Genomic DNA, 16,211 nt, shown 5'->3' with positions numbered 1-16,211 from the left:
ATCTATTATATCACTCTAGTCATAAGCCTTCAGTCCGAATAACAACCTTCCACCATTACCCTCTGCTTCCTACCATGAAGCCAGGTCAATCCCTCAAGTCCAGGCAACATACTTGTGAATCTGTTCTGCGATCTTTCTAGCTCAATCTCATCCTTCCTATAGTATGGCAGCCAGAACAGTACATATTACTCTAGTTGCATTCCAACCAATTTCCCACATTTATACTGTATAACATGATGTCCCAACTCTAGGATGTTCCGTCCAATGAAGTTAAGCATGCCATACGCCATCTTCACCACTTTGTCTACTGTGTTGCCACTTTCAGGGAAATATGTACTTGTACCTCTAGGTGTCGCTGTCTACAACACTCCACAGTGGCCTGTCATTTACTGTTTAAGTTCAGCCCTGGTTTCACTTATCAAAATACATAGATTTTCAGTTATCTTCAATTTGCCACTCTTTGGCTCACTTTTTCTGTTTTAATCATAGATAACAATCACTATCCATCACACCACCAATTTTGGTGTCATCCACAAACTTACTAATTATGCCTCCTACATTCTCATCCAAATTGTTAATATATATGAAAACAACTGCTAACCCAGCTAACCCTGTGGCACATCTCTGGTAACAGTCTCCCATCTGAAAAACTACCCATCACCACTTCTCCCAAGCCAATTTTTTATCTAATTGGCTAGCACGCCCTGGCACCCATGTAATCTAACATTATAGACCAGTTTATGGTGTGGAACTCTGTCAAATACTTTGCTTAAGTCCACATTGACAACATCCACTGCCCTACCCTTGAGAATCCTTGCCTGTTAACACTGACCCAACTTAATTTTCCAAGAAAAGGACAAATACACTTTTGTCACTAATTGGACTATTATGGCGAGTCCGAAACTTGTTGGTTGTAAGAGGAGTTTATTGCAGCCGCAATATTCGGATACAGAGTTAAACAACAAGGTAAAGGACAACCAATACAAACTTACTGTCTTCCTTGAAGACTTCGCCGAACTGACTCAATCGGGCGCCAAACGCGCACATGACATCGCTGGCCAATCAGCGATGTCGCTCTCTGGACCAATCCCTATGGTCGCGTTCCCACGTGACCTCGCTGGCCAATCCGAGGGTTCGACGACCTGGACCATTCTCTATGGTCGCTACATGACCCCCCCCAGAACCCGAGGTGCGGAACCTAGCAGGGAGCCGGATTTCGCGACCATAACGAGTACGGAGAGGGACAGCCTGAACCACAGGAGCCGGAGGTTCCGGACTTGGCGGAACAGCCGGAACGAGAGGTTCTGGAGGAACTACCGGAACGGGGGGTCCTGGAGGGACTGCCGGAACGGGGGGTCCTGGAGGAACTGTCGGAACGGGGGGTCCCGTACTGAGCGGAACTAACGGAGGTCGGCCTCTCCTAGGGGTTTGACCGACCAGGACTGGTTGATCCGGGTCCAAATGGGCAGGTTTGAGCCGGGACACCGAGACGAGCTCACTCTTGCCGCACATGTCTAAGGTGAAGGTAGCCGTTCCCTTACGTAAAACCCGGAACGGCCCTTGATAGACCCTCTGCAACGGGGCGCGATGGGCATCTTTACGCAGAAAAACAAACTCACAGTCCTTCAGGGAAGACGGTTCATGTACCATGGGACACCCATGACGTGAAGTCGGAACTGGAGCCAGGGAGCCCACCCGTTCCCGGAGAGATGCTAACACTGATGGGACTGTAGGCAGCAGGTCTGAAGGGTCCGGAAACAGATCTCCGGGTACTCGAAGTGTCGAGCCATATACTAGCTCTGCGGACGACGCACCGAGACCGGGTGAACCGATCCACCACCGTGAGGAGGTGGGTGTAGCCCCGGGAGGAAGGCAAAGGCCCGACCAAATCCACGTGGATGTGGAAAAAACGAACAGCCGGGACCTCGAAATCCTGTACGGGGGGCTGGACGTGGCGCTGGACTTTAGCGGTCTGACAGGGCACGCAGGAACGTGCCCACCCCGCTACCTGTTTCCGCAGGCCATGCCAGACAAACCTCGCTGCTACCAAGGCAGAGGTGGAGCGGATGGACGGGTGCGCCAGCCCATGAATGGCATCGAAAACCCGGCGTTGAAGGGAGGGCGGTACTACCGGCCTGGGACGGGGAAGAGAAACATCGCACCAGACTTTCGTGCCCTCCGACCCACAAGCTACCTGGGCCAACTTCAATCCCGAAGTGGTGGACCGGTAAGCCGAAACGGTATCCGCTAGGAGCTGTGCCTCCGCAAGCTCCTTGGGATCCACTTCGCAGTCCACCGCCGAAATAGGGGGAAAAGCAGGTCTAGACAGGGCGTCAGCAACGGCATTAAGCTTACCCGCGACATGACGGACATCGGTGGTAAATTCGGAGATAGCGGTCAGGTGCCGCTGCTGGCGGGCCGACCATGGGTCAGACAATTTCAAAAAAGCAAATGTTAATGGCTTGTGGTCCGTAAATGCCACAAATGGGCGGCCCTCGAGGAAGTACCTGAAATGACGAACAGCTAAATAGAGAGCCAGAAGCTCTCGGTCAAATGCGCTATACTTCAGCTCGGCCGAATTTAGTTGCCGGCTGAAAAACGCTAAAGGCTGCCAACGGCCACCGACCTGCTGCTCCAGAACCCCGCCCACCGCCACGTCAGAGGCGTCAACCGTCAGGGCCGTGGGGGCGGAGGGGCTCGGATGGACCAACATGGTGGCGTCTGCCAAAGCTGCCTTAGCTGCTGTAAAAGCCGACTCAGCGGTCGGGGACCACAACAACTCTACCGGATTCCCTGCAAGGCATTGGAAGAGTGGGCGCATGACTCGCGCAGCTGCCGGAACGAACCTATGGTAGAAATTAACCATGCCTACGAACTCCTGTAGCCCTTTTACTGTGGTGGGCCTAGGAAATGCCCGGATAGCCTCCACCTTTTCGGGCAAAGGGGAGGCGCCGGCAGGGGTAATTCTGTGCCCTAGAAAATCAAGAGCAGGAAGGCCGAATTGACATTTGGAGGGTTGGATTATGAGCCCGTGGTCTTGGAGCCGCTGGAACACGGTCCGCAAATGGGCCTGGTGTTCCTGCACGGAGGGGCTGGCTACCAGGATGTCGTCTAAATAAATAAACAAAAACGGTAAACCCCGGCCCACGCGGTCCATCAGTCGCTGGAAAGCCTGTGCCGCGTTCTTTAAACCGAAAGGCATACGCAACCATTCAAACAACCCGAACGGAGTAATTGTTGCAGTTTTCTGTATGTCCTCCGGTCGCACCGGAATCTGATGGTATCCTCGCACCAAATCGATTTTGGAAAACACCACCGCTCCTTCCAGCCCAGATGAAAAATCCTGTAGGTGCGGTATGGGGTAGCGATCAGCCGTGGTGACAGCATTGAGACGCCGATAATCGCCACATGGTCTCCACCCCCCAGATGCTTTGGAGACCATGTGTAACGGCGAGGCCCACGGGCTGTCAGACTGACGGACAATTCCCATTTCCTCCATTTTCCTGAACTCCGCCCTTGCCACCACCAGTTTGTCTGCCGGTAGTCTCCTGGCCCGAGCGAAAACGGGAGGGCCTTCGGTGCGGATGTGATGGACCACACCGTGCTTAGCCGAAGGCGTGTCAAAACGTTGGACGAGCAGCTCCGGAAACTCTGCCAGAATCGCAGCATACGAGTCGGGGGCCGCGACGACGGCCTGGACAGTAGGGCTGGGCGAGGAGACGATTGTCGGAGCGATGTGCTCATCTTCGGCGGAGGGTCGGAGGTCGTTACCGCGGACATCAGGAACCAGTGAAAAAGCCCAGAGAAAATCTGCGCCCAGGATCGCTTGTTTGACGTCGGCTATGATGAATGGCCATTCGTACGTGCGGAGGCCTAACACAAGGGACATCTTCCGTGTACCGAAAGTGCGAATTGGGCTGCCATTAACCGCGATGAGGGTGGGACCTGTCTTACCCGATCTGGTTTCGAGGTCGGTCGGCGGCACTATGCTGACGATGGCTCCCGTGTCTACCAAAAATTCTGTGTCCGTGAATCGATCATGGACATAGAGGCGCCGGTTCTGGCCAATCGTAACTGCCCCTATGTACGATCGGCCGAGGCATTTCCCGCGAAGGTACAAGGCAAACGACAGTTGCGGGATTCGTTACCCCATCGTAGGTGATAATAGCACCAGCCGCGCTTGTGCGGATCTTTTTGGCGGGCTTTCTGAGAATTGGCGGGAGACATGGCGCCATCTTGCCGTCGCTGTGGCGTGGTCACTGATGTCGAGACTTTGTTGATCGAACCACTCGCCTTGTTTTTTGCCGCTATGAGCGCGTCCGCTTTCGCTGCATATGCTTCGGGGTCCTTAAAAGAACAATCCGTGAGCAGCAGTCGGACATCCTCGGGAAGTTTCTCGCGGAATGCCTGCTCGAACATAGGGCAATCCGTATGCTCACCGGCTAGCATCATCATTTCGGCCATGAGGATGGAAGGCAGTTGGTCTCCAAGATCCGGTAGGTGCAGAAGTTTTGCCGCACCACCATGCTTATTAAACCCGAAGGTTCGCAGTAATACTTTATTCATGGCCTCGTACTTGTTTTCCGCAGGTGGATTCACGATGAACCGCATCACGCGCTTGGTTGTGTCCGGCGATAGAGCGCTGACGAGGTAGAAGTACTTCATGGATTCGTCCGACACCTTCTTTATATGAAATTGAGCCTCGGCGTGGATAAACCAAGCTTGCGGTGCGTGCGTCCAAAACAACGGTAGATGAACGCCTGCCGCGCTTGACTCCGGTGTGCCCTGCTCGGTCATCGTCAACGAGGCGTCGGGTTCCTGCTCAGTCGGTGATCGTCCAGATCACGTCGGGGTCACCAATATGGTGAGTCCGAAACTTGTTGGTTGTAAGAGGAGTTTATTGCAGCCGCAATATTCGGATACAGAGTTAAACAACAAGGTAAAGGACAACCAATACAAACTTACTGTCTTCCTTGAAGACTTCGCCGAACTGACTCAATCGGGCGCCAAACGTGCACATGACATCGCTGGCCAATCAGCGATGTCGCTCTCTGGACCAATCCCTATGGTCGCGTTCCCACGTGACCTCGCTGGCCAATCCGAGGGTTCGACGACCTGGACCATTCTCTATGGTCGCTACACTTATCATCCCAAAAGATTCTCCTGGGTGCACTGTACAAATGTTCCCCATCCACCTCCTTGAACAAAGGAGAACTCCAGTCAATATTGGGAAGTTAAAGTCCCACACAACGGTAACATGGTTCTTCCCTCTTATGTGATTTGTCTACATATCTGCTCCCCTGTCTCCTGTTGACATTTGGTGGGCCTGCACATAGTTCCTGATGCATTGAACTCTTTGTCAAATCCATCAGGAAGGACATGGGCATAAGAGGGTGATGACATCCATGGTTGGTCCACAGATTGATCAGTATTTGCAGCCAGTTTCAGCTGGCCTCGGGGGCCAGAGCAAGTCAGAGTGAGTTCTTGTTCTGGCACACTAGCCCCAATCAATCCTCTGTTGTCTTCACTGTCAAGTCTGTCCTCCTGAAAGTGCTGGGAATTTGATTCCGATTAGCTGGAGCACATGGCAAAGATTGTGTAGGAAAGACTGTAGATGCTGGTTTAAACTGAAGATAGACATGAAAAGATGGAGTAACGGGTCAGACAGCATCTCTGCAGAGAGAGTACAGGTGGCATTTCGGGTCGAGAACCTTCTTCAGACTGAGAGTCAGGGGAAAGGGAAACGAGAAATAGACGGTAATGTAGAGAGATATAGAACAAATGAATAATCGATATGCAAAAAAGTAACAATGATAAAGGAAACAGACCATTGTTAGCTGCGGCCTAAGCGAAAATGAGTTACAGACAATGAGACTCAACAGGACGACTTTGAAACTAGTACGACTTGGGTGGGGGAGGAATGGAGAGAGTGGGAATGCAAGGGTTACTTGCGGTTAGAGAAATCAATATTCAATATAGAAATCAATATAGACACAAAATGTTCGAGTAACTCAGCGGGACAGGCAGCATCTCTGGAGGGAAGGAATGGGTGACGTTTCGGGTCGAAACCCTTCTTCACACTGAGAGTCAGGGGAGGTGGAGATACAGAGATAAGGAAGTGTAAGGTGTGAGAACGAAAACATTAAAGGGGGTGGAGATCAAGAAAAATGTAGAATAAATCATTGTTAGCAAGAAGAAGGTAACAACAAAGCAAACAAATAAAATGTAATCATGGATAGTCAGACTGGTCAGAGAACTGGCAAGGGGAGGGATGGAGAGAGAGGGAAAGCAAGGGTTACTTGAAGTTAGAGAAGTCAATGTTCATACCACTGGCGTGTAAGTTGCCCAAGCGAAATATGAGGTGCTTTTCCTCCAATTTGCGCTGGGCCTCACTCTGACAATGGAGGAAGCCCAGGACAGAAAGATCAGTGTGGGAATGGGAGGGGAAGTTAAAGTGTTTAGCAATCGGGAGATCAGGTAGGTTTAGACGGACTGAGCAGAGGTGTTCAGCGAAACAATCGCTGAGCCTGCGCTTGGTCTTGCCAATGTACAGGAGTCCACACCTGGAGGTGCAAGTGAACCTCCGTCTCACCTGAAAAGACTGTCGGGGTCCTTGGACGGAGTCGAGGGCGGAAGTATAGGGATAGGTGTTGCATCTCCTGCAGTTGCAAGGGAAGGTACCTGGGGAGAGGGTGGTTTGGGTGGGAAAGGAGGAGTTAACCAGGGAGAGTTAATGCCTTTATCTAACTCACCAGGAATCAGTCTGAGAATGAGTCTGAAGAAGGGTATCGACCTGAAACGTCACCCATTCCTTCTCTCCAGAGATGTTGCCTGTTCCGCTGAATTACTCCAGCATTTTGTGTCTATCACCAGGAATTAATTTGTAGTGCAGAGGAGGTTTATAAAAATTGGCAGATAGGTTTGCATTACTGCCAGGTTTAATTTCCATTATAAATGTTGAAATATTCCATCACCCTTCATTACAGAGTGATTGAGGCACAGGATGTTACTGATGTGGACAAATCAGCATTCACCCTGAACCTCTCTGCCGAATCCCATCTTATCCAGAAGAGGCTGAATAGATCGGGTAAAGTATTACTCAGACATACTTCACGTGGTATATTGACGATCTGGACGAGGGGATTGAAGGTTTTGTGGCCAAGTGTGCGGATGATACGAAAATAGGTGGAAGAGCAGGTAGTGTAGAGAAAGCAGGGACACTGCAGAAGGACTTGGACAGCTTGGGAGCGTGGGCAGGGATGTGGCAGATGGAATATAGTGTGGTAAAGTGTGGAGTCATGCATTTTGGTAGTAGGAATAAAGGAGTAAACTATTTTCTAAATGGGGAGAAAATCCAGAAATTAGAGGTGCAAAGGGTCTTGGGAGTGCAGGTGCAGGATTCCCAAAAAGTTAATCTGCAAGGAATCGGTAGTAAAGAAAGCCAACTCAATGGTAGCATTTATTTTAAGAGGGCCTGTATAGAAAAACAGGGATGTAATGCTGAGGCTCGATAGGGCGCTGGTTAGACCTCATTTGAGTAATTTTGGGCATCATATATGAGGATGGATGTGCTGGCTCTGGAGAGGGTCCAGAGGAGGTTTACAAGAATGATCCCAGGAATGAGTAGGTTAACCTATGAAGAACGTTTGTCAGCACTGGGCCTATACTCGCTGGAGTTTAGAAGAATGAGGGGGGACCTCATTGAAACATACAGAATAGTGAAAGGCTTGGATAGAGTGGATGTGGAGAGAATGTTTCCACTAGTGGGAGAGTCTAGGACCAGAGGTTGTAGCCTCAAAATTAAAGGATGTTCTTTTGGGGAGGAGATGCGAAATTCCTTTAGCCAGAGGGTGGTGAATCTGGAATTCTTTAACACTGAAGGGTGTGGAGGCCAAGTCAGTGTTTTTTTAAAAGGCAGAAATAGATAGATTCTTGATTAGTACAGGTATCAGAGGTTTGGGAGAAGGCAGGAGGGAGAGATAGATCAGCCATGATTGAATGGCGGAGTAGACTTGATGGGCTAATTTTACCCCTATCACTTATGACCTTACGACCTTATGACATGTTGGCAGCATCAGTAAGAAAAGGCTGCTTTTGTCCAATATAAGAGTAGTTAGGTGTATAACAAAGATAGTTGGTTTTATGGGGTTCAAACAGCAGGGAGAGTGTTATCAACTGCGGCACTGCAGTGTTTGTACTGTGTGTCCTACACTCTCATATTTACATGCATTCTTATTGGTAATATGGGCCCTGACTCTCCAGGAAATATTGACAATTCTATCTTGAATCTATCAGTAAATTATATAAGATACAAGAATTTATTAGCCAAGTATGGAAGAACATACAAGGAATTTGATTTGTCATACCAAAAAAGCAGCAAGACACACAAGTACATAAAAATTAACATAAACATCCACCACAGCACACTGTGATGGAAGGCAATAAAGTCTTATCTTCTTCGCTCCTTTTCTCCCGCGGTCGGGGCAGTCGAACCATCCGCAGTCAGGGCGATCGGAGCTCCTGCAGCTGGCAATCGAAGCTCCCGTGTCGGGGCGATCAAAGCTCCCGTGATCAGGGCGGTCGAAACTCCTGCGGTTTGGAGCTCCCGAAGTCAGTCCCTAACCAAGGGACCGTGAGCTGCATGATGTTAAGTCCGCAGGCTCCCACGGTTGGTGCTTCCAAAGTCGGTCCCCAGCAAGAGGCCGCCTGCTCCTCGATGTTAGGCCGCAGCACGGAGGGGGATACGACACGGAAAAAGTTGCATCTCCGTCGAGGAAAGAGATTTTAAAAAGTTTCCCCCAACCCCCCCCCCCCCCCCCCCGCCCCCCCTCACCCCCCACATAATACAAAACTAAAGATCAGCAGTGTAGGTTCACAAGATTGATCCCTGGGATGGCGGGACTGTCATATGAGGAAAGATTGAAAAGACTAGGCTTGTATTCACTGGAGTTTAGAAGGCTGAAAGGGGATCTTATAGAGACATATAAAATTATAAAAAGACTGGACAAGCTAGATGCAGGAAAAATGTTCCCAATGTTGGGGGAGTCCAGAACCAAGGGCCACGGGCTTAGAATAAAGGGGAGGCCATTTAAAACTGAGGTGAGAAGGAACTTTTTCACCCAGAGAGTTATGAATTTGTGGAATTCTCTGCCACAGAGGGCAGTGGAGGCCAAATCACTGGATGAATTTAAGAGAGAGTTAGATAGAGCTCTGGGGGCCAGTGGAATCAAGGGATATGGGGGAAGGCAGGCACAGGTTACTGATTGTGGATGATCAGCCATGATCACAATGAATGGTGGTGCTGGCTCGAAGGGCCGAATGGACTCCTCCTGCACCTATTTTCTATGTTTCTATGTAACATATATTTAACAACAGACTAAAAACAACAAAAGAAGAAAAGGACAAGACAGACTGTTGGCGAGGCTGCCATCGTATGGCGCCACCCAGTGGAAATTATCGGAGCGAAATAAACTTGACTGACTAAACTCATTTCTCCCCTCTAGGGAAAAGGCCACTGATGTTCCTGGATCCAAAGACAGCAAATTACTACTTGATTCTGTCTGATGACCATAGAGCAGTAACTCTGGCTGAGCAAGAACAGACCTACCCGAAAAACCCAGAGCGCTTCACCGATTATTACCAAGTGTTCTCTTGTGAAGCCATTTCCTCGGGATCCCACTGTTGGGATGCGGAGAGCGATGGGAAACAATGGGGCATGGGGATTGTGTATGGCAGTATAAAGAGAGAGGGGCAGTACTCTTGGTTTGGGGAAACCAGTCACTCATGGTGTTTATATTTGAATACTGATTCGCTTGTTTTCTGGCATGACAATGAACGCACTGATATCCCAATTATCCCATCTCAGAGCAGGATTCGGGTTCAATTGGATTATGAGTCTGGGATTGTGTCATTTCACCACGTCACTGATTCTGTGACACTTCTACACTCATTTCATAGCACCTTCACTGAACCTGTATTTCCAGCATTTTGTTGTTATAGCAACTCACTCAAACTGTTAAATTAATCCTGGCTGTTGAGATTATTACCTTGTTAATTTGTGCTCTATGTATGGAAACAATTATCAATTCTAATATTCCAGCATTAAAATTTAAAGTGCTGACTGATTGAGCAAATGTGAGCAAATCAGAGAGAGTTAGTATACATTTGTTAAGGTAGGTTATATTTGGGAAGGTCATTGATTTCAACAAATTCAATAGTCAATTCCAATCTAGTTGAGTTTATTGTCACATACACAAGTATGGTGAGGTACAGGTACAATGAAAATCTTGCTCGCAGCAGCATCGCAGGCACATAGACATGTAACACACCAACATAAATTATATGTAAATTACAACTACATTTTACAAGACTGAAGAAAGATGCCTAAAAAAGACCATTGTGCAAAATGCAATTCCAAAACAAGTCATAGTGCCAGAGTGGTCCATAGTGTTCCATCGCTGAGGTAAGCTGTATCTGAATCTAGTGGTGTGGGACTATGACTATTTGTACTTTCTGCCTGGTGATAGCAGTGAGAAGAGGGCATAGCCCAGATGGTAGAGATCTTTGATGTTGATGCCTCATGTAGATGCTTTCAGTGGTGGGGAAGGCTGTGTCCATCATGGATTGGGCTGGGTCCAACACTCTGTAGCCTCTTGTGTTTCTATGTGTTAGAACTGCCATATCAGGCCATGTGAAACCAGTCAGAATACTTTCTATAGTGCATCCACCAGCACAATGGCTGCCTCGCCAACGGTCTATCTTCGTCTTTTTCATTCTTTGTGTTTTTAGTTTGTGGTAAAATGTATGTTTTAGTTTATCTTTAATTTTTGTATTTGTGGAGGGGGGGTGGGGGAAACTTTTTAAAATCTCTTTCCTCGATGGAGATGCGACTTTTTCTGTGTGATATCTCCATCTGCACTGCGGCCTAACATCGTGGAGTTGGCAGCCTCTTGTTTGGGGCTTCTAGAGCTCCAAAACCGCGGAGCCTGCGGACTTTAACATCTCAGAGCGGGCGATCCCTTTGCCAGGGGTCGGCCTTTGGTGCTCCAACCTGCGGGAGCTGGGGGCTTTAGGGACCGATTTTGGGAACTCCAAGCCACAGGAGTTTCAACCGCCAGCTGTGGATGGTTCGACTCCCCCGACCACGGGAGGAAAGGAGGAAAGAAGATAAGACTTTATTGCCTTCCATCACAGTGGGGAATGTGGAGGAGCCGCTGTGGTGGATGTTTATGTCAAATTTTTATGTAGTTGTGTCTTGTTGCTTTTTTTGTTATGACTGGCGAACCAAATTCCTCGTATGTTGCAAAACATACTTGGCTAATAAATTACGATTATGATTATGATCTTTAGAAGTTTGTTAGAGTTCTCCATGATATGCCGAATCTCTTTAAACTTTGAAGAAAGTAGAGGCACAGGTGAGCCTTCTTCATGGTTGCATCTATGCGCTGGGCCCCGGATAGTTCACCCAAGATGTTAACACACAGGAATTTGAGGCTTCTGCCTTTGTGTGTGTTGTTGGAGTAGCCCGGTTGAGTGACTGCAGTGTAATTTGTAGATGGCTCATTCAATAAAGCAACAGTGGGGGAAACAGTGAATGGGGTTTGGGGTGAAGGATGGGGTGCTAATGAAGCAGGCTACTTTGTCCAGGGTAACGTCATGCTTCTTAGATTGGTAAGAGCTGCTCTCATGCAGACAAGTAGTCCATGATTTGCAGATGGTGCAAAGGGAGTGAGAAAGTGAATCATTCACCTTAACCCGGAATCCAACCTGAAGTTGAGGCCATGAAATTGTTTAATCCAATTTCTGATCAAACCAAATGTGATGAGTTTAATGACCAGCTGTTTCTTCCCAGCTGTTATCAGGCAACTGAATCATCCTACCACAACCAGAGAGTAATCCTGAACTGCTATCTACCTCATTGGTGACCCTCAGGCTATCTTTAATCGGACCTTACTGGCTTTACCTTGCACTAAACGGTATTCCCTTATCATGTATCTACACACTGCAAATGGTTCGATTGTAATCATGTATTGGCTTTCCGTTGACTGGATAGCACGCAACAAAAGCTTTTCACTGTACCTTGGTACATGTGACAATAAACTAAAGTGAACTGAGCTGACCAGGACTCCAAACACAACCGAGCAGAGAGTGATCGGCCTGATTTATATCTCCAAGTGGCAAATGGCCATCCAATGTCCTGGTCACTATACAATAGACCCATGGAGTCACATAGCACAGAAGCAGCCATTCAAAACAGCCAACTTTCCCATGCCTACAAAGATACCCCATCTACACTAGTCCCACCAGCCCGCATTTGGCCCATATCCCTCAACCTTTCCTATCATTATACCTGTCCAAATGCCTTTTAAATGTCATTTAAAACAATGAAACAACAGAAGTATAAGAAAATAACTGCAGATGCTGGTACAAATCGATTTATTCACAAAATGCTGGAGTAACTCAGCAGGTCAGGCAGCATCTCAGGGGAGAAGGAATGGGTGACATTTCAGTCTGAAGAAGGGTCTCGACCCGAAACGTCATGCATTCCTTCTCTCCCGAGATGCTGCCTGACCTGCTGAGTTACTCCAGCATTTTGTGAATAAATCGAATTAAACAACAGAATATGGTTGAGTCTATACCTCAATTTTTCCACTGGCAACTTGCTCCATATAACAACCATGTGCTGTGTGAAAAAAGGCTGCCCACCTCCTCCCCTTTATCCCCCCTCATCTTAAACCTATGTCCTCGGTTCTTGATTCCCCTACTCAGGATAAAATACTGTGCATTTATCCTATCTATGCCTAATCTTATACATCTCTATAAGATCACCCCCTCATACTGCGCTCCAATGGATAAAGTCCTAGCCCTTGAGTCCTGGCAACATCTTAGTCTTGCAGCTGTCTGCAATCTCCTGGCATTTTCCTCTTCTAATTCTCAGTGACTATTTGGGACCCTATAGTACAGTCACAACAAGGTAATCATCCCCTTATTATTTCTCAGCTCCACCCATATAGCCTCTCTGGACAAACCAACCGTAATGTCATCTCCTTAATCAATATAGCAACAGCCCCTCCTTTTTATTACCCCCACAACTATCTCTTCCGTAGCACCTGTATCCTGGAACATTGAGCTGCCAGTCCTGTCCCTTTGCCAGGTTTCTGTCAAGGCTATAACGTCCCTGTCGCACGTATCTATCCACGCCCTGGGTTCATCCGCCTTACCCGTCAGGCTCCCCACATTGAAATAAATGCAATTCAATCCAAAAGCCCTTCCTCAATCCCTGCCATGCTCCTGCCTATTCTGTCCACTGAAGTTTCTTTCATCACCTTTCATACTGACTTCCAGGCTCACACCTGCCTCAGTCTTGCATTGAATCCTGCCCCCCTCCCCCGCCAATCTAGTTTAAACCCTCCTGTGTAGCACCAGCATACCTGCCTGCCAGGATGTTGGTTCCCCTCCAGTTCAGGTGGAACCCATCCCTCTTGTACCGGGTCATTTCTGCCCCAGAGGAGATCCCAATAGTCCAAATATATGAATCCCATGCACCAACTGTTCAGCCATGCATTCATCTGTCCTATCTTTCTGTTCCTACCCTTACTAGCACATGACACCAGGGATAGAGATCACTACCCTGGAGGTCCTGCTTTTTAACCTTATGCCCAACTCCATATAATCTTTTATAGACACAAAATGCTGGAGTAACTCAGCGGGACAGGCAGCATCTCCAGATAGAAGGCATGGGTGATGTTTTGAGTCTTCAGTCTGAAGAAGGGTCTCGGCCCAAAACGTCACCCACAGCATGATGCTTTCCAGAAATGCTGCCTGTTCCGCTGAGTTACTCCAGCATTTTGTGTCTATCTTTGGTTTAAACCTTCCTACCCGTATAATTTTTTTGTAGGACCTCACTTTTCCTACCTACAGTGCATTCAGAAAGTATTCAGACCCCTTCACTTTTTCCACATTTTACTACGTTACAGCCTTATTTTTAAATGGATTAAATTCTTTTTTTAAAATCATCTGCACACAAGACCCCATAATAAAAAAGCAAAAACATGTGTTTAGAAATTTTTGCAAAGTAATTAAAAAGAAATAACTGAAATATCACATTTACATAAGTGTTCAGACCCTTTGCTATGACACTCAAAATTGAGCTTATGTTCATCCTGTTTCCATTGATTATCCTTGAGATGTTTCTACAACTTGATTGTTGGAGTCTACCATTGGTAAACTAAATTGAATGGACAAGATTTGGAAAGGCACACACCTGTCTATATAAGGTCCCACAGTTGACAGTGCATGTCAGAGCAAAAACCAAGCCATGAAGACGAAGGAATTGTCCTTAGACCTCCGAGACAGGATTGTGTCGAGACACAGATCTGGGGAAGGGTATAAAACAATTTCTGCAGCATTGCAGGTCCCTAAGAGCACAGTGGCCTCCGTCATTCTTAAATGAAAGAAGTTTGGAACCATCAGGACTCTTCATAGAGCTGGCCGACTGGCCAAACAGAGCAATCGGGGGAGAAGGGCCTTGGTCAGGAGGTGACCAAGAATCCGATGGTCACTCTGACAGAGCTCCAGAGATCCTCTGTGAAGATGGCAGAAACTTCCAGAAGGACAACTATATCTGCAGCACTCCACCAACCAGGCCTTATGGTAGAATGGCCAGACAGAAGCCACTCCTCAGTAAAAGGCACATGACAGCCCGCTTGGAGTTTGCCAGAAGGCACCTAAAGGACTCTCAGACCATGAGAAACAAAATTCTCTGGTCTGATGAAACCAAGAATGAATTCTTTGGCCTGAATGCCAAGCGGCACTGCTCATCACCTGGTCAATACCATACCTACGGTGAAGCATGGTGGTGGCAGCATCATGCTGTGGGGATGTTTTTCAGCGGCAGGAACTAGGAGACTTGTCAGGATTGAGGGAAAGATGAACGAAGCAAAGTACCGAGAGATCCTTGATGAAAACCTGCTCCAGAGTGTTCTGGACGTCAGACTGAGGCGGAGGTTCACCTTCTAACAGGACAATGACCCGAAACACACAGCCAAGACAACGCAGGAGTGGCTTCATGACAAGTCTGTGAATGTCCTTGAGTGGCCCAGCCAGAGCCCGGACTTGAACCAGATCGAACATCTCTGGAGGGATCTGAAAATAGCTGTGGATCGACACTCCCCTTCCAACCTGATAGAGCATGAGGATTTGCAGAGAAGAATGAGAGAAATTACCCAAATACAGGTGTGCCAAGTTTGTAGCGTCTTACCCAAGAAGACTTGAGACTGTAATCATTGCCAAAGGTGCCTCAACAAAGTACTGAGTAAAGGGTCTGAATATTTATGTAAATGTGATATTTCAGTATTTCCTTTTAATTACTTTGCAAACATTTCTAAACACCTGTTTTCGCATTTTTATTATGGAGTATTGCATGTAGATTGATGATATAAAAAATGAATTTAATCCATTTTAAAATAAGGCTGTAACGTAGCAAAATGTGGAAAAAGTGAAGGAGTCTGAATACTTTCTGAATGCACTGTATGTCAGTTGTGCCAGCATGCACAATGACCTCTGACTGCTCACTCTTCCAATCAAAATGATTGTGTGGTTTGATCAGGCAATTCACCATTCTGAAGTGGGAAGCTGATAGACAAAGGCTGACAGAAGCTTAAAGACAAAGGCTTACAGTGTGGGTCAATAGGTAATAGTTACCACTAAAAATGAAAAATAAAATACTCTATCACAGGACGCAACAGGATTTGAGGAACATTCATCTTGGTTTCACAAGAACACAAGAACACAAGAAAATAGGAGCAGGAGTAGGCCAACCGGCCCCTCGAGCCCGCTCCGCCATTCAATACGATCATGGCTGATCCTACCCCAACCCCTTTCCCACTATCGCCCTTCTTCCCACCCAAAAGAACCGTGTGATCTCCTGGGAGAGGCGAAAAACCAGATAAAAACCCAGGCCAATTTGGGGAAAAAATCCGGGAAATTCCTCTCCGACCCCAAGCTAGGCGATCAAAACATGTCCAGGAGATTACTCAGGTCTTACTATACTAACAATAGCTCATGTCCACTTCCCTGCCCGCTCCCCGTAACCCCTAATTCCCTTGCCTATTAAAAAACAATCTATTTCCGTTTTAAATTTATTTAACGTTCCTGCTTCCACAGCTCCCTGAGGCAGCGAATTCCACAGACTAACCACCCTCTGAGTGAAG

At 47.6% G+C, this 16,211-nt stretch overlaps 1 protein-coding gene across 1 annotated transcript in view; it reads left to right on the top strand.

Moving 5' to 3' along the window:
• The window catches only part of LOC144599944 (E3 ubiquitin-protein ligase TRIM21-like), a 36,057-nt gene extending 25,263 nt beyond the window's left edge, over nucleotides 1-10,794 (top strand). Inside the window, exons 5-6 of the mRNA XM_078411216.1 lie at nucleotides 6,987-7,087; nucleotides 9,504-10,794. Coding sequence (XP_078267342.1) covers nucleotides 6,987-7,087; nucleotides 9,504-10,024 — 622 coding nt within the window. The 3' untranslated portion in view covers nucleotides 10,025-10,794. The remainder of the gene's footprint in view (nucleotides 1-6,986; nucleotides 7,088-9,503) is intronic.
• The last annotated feature ends 5,417 nt before the right edge of the window (nucleotides 10,795-16,211 follow it).

Source organism: Rhinoraja longicauda, chromosome 14 (assembly GCF_053455715.1).
Source record: "Rhinoraja longicauda isolate Sanriku21f chromosome 14, sRhiLon1.1, whole genome shotgun sequence".
Lineage (NCBI taxonomy): Eukaryota > Metazoa > Chordata > Chondrichthyes > Rajiformes > Arhynchobatidae > Rhinoraja > Rhinoraja longicauda.
The sequence above is the reverse complement of the archived record's forward strand: the minus strand, read 5'-3'. Positions and strand labels throughout refer to the sequence as shown.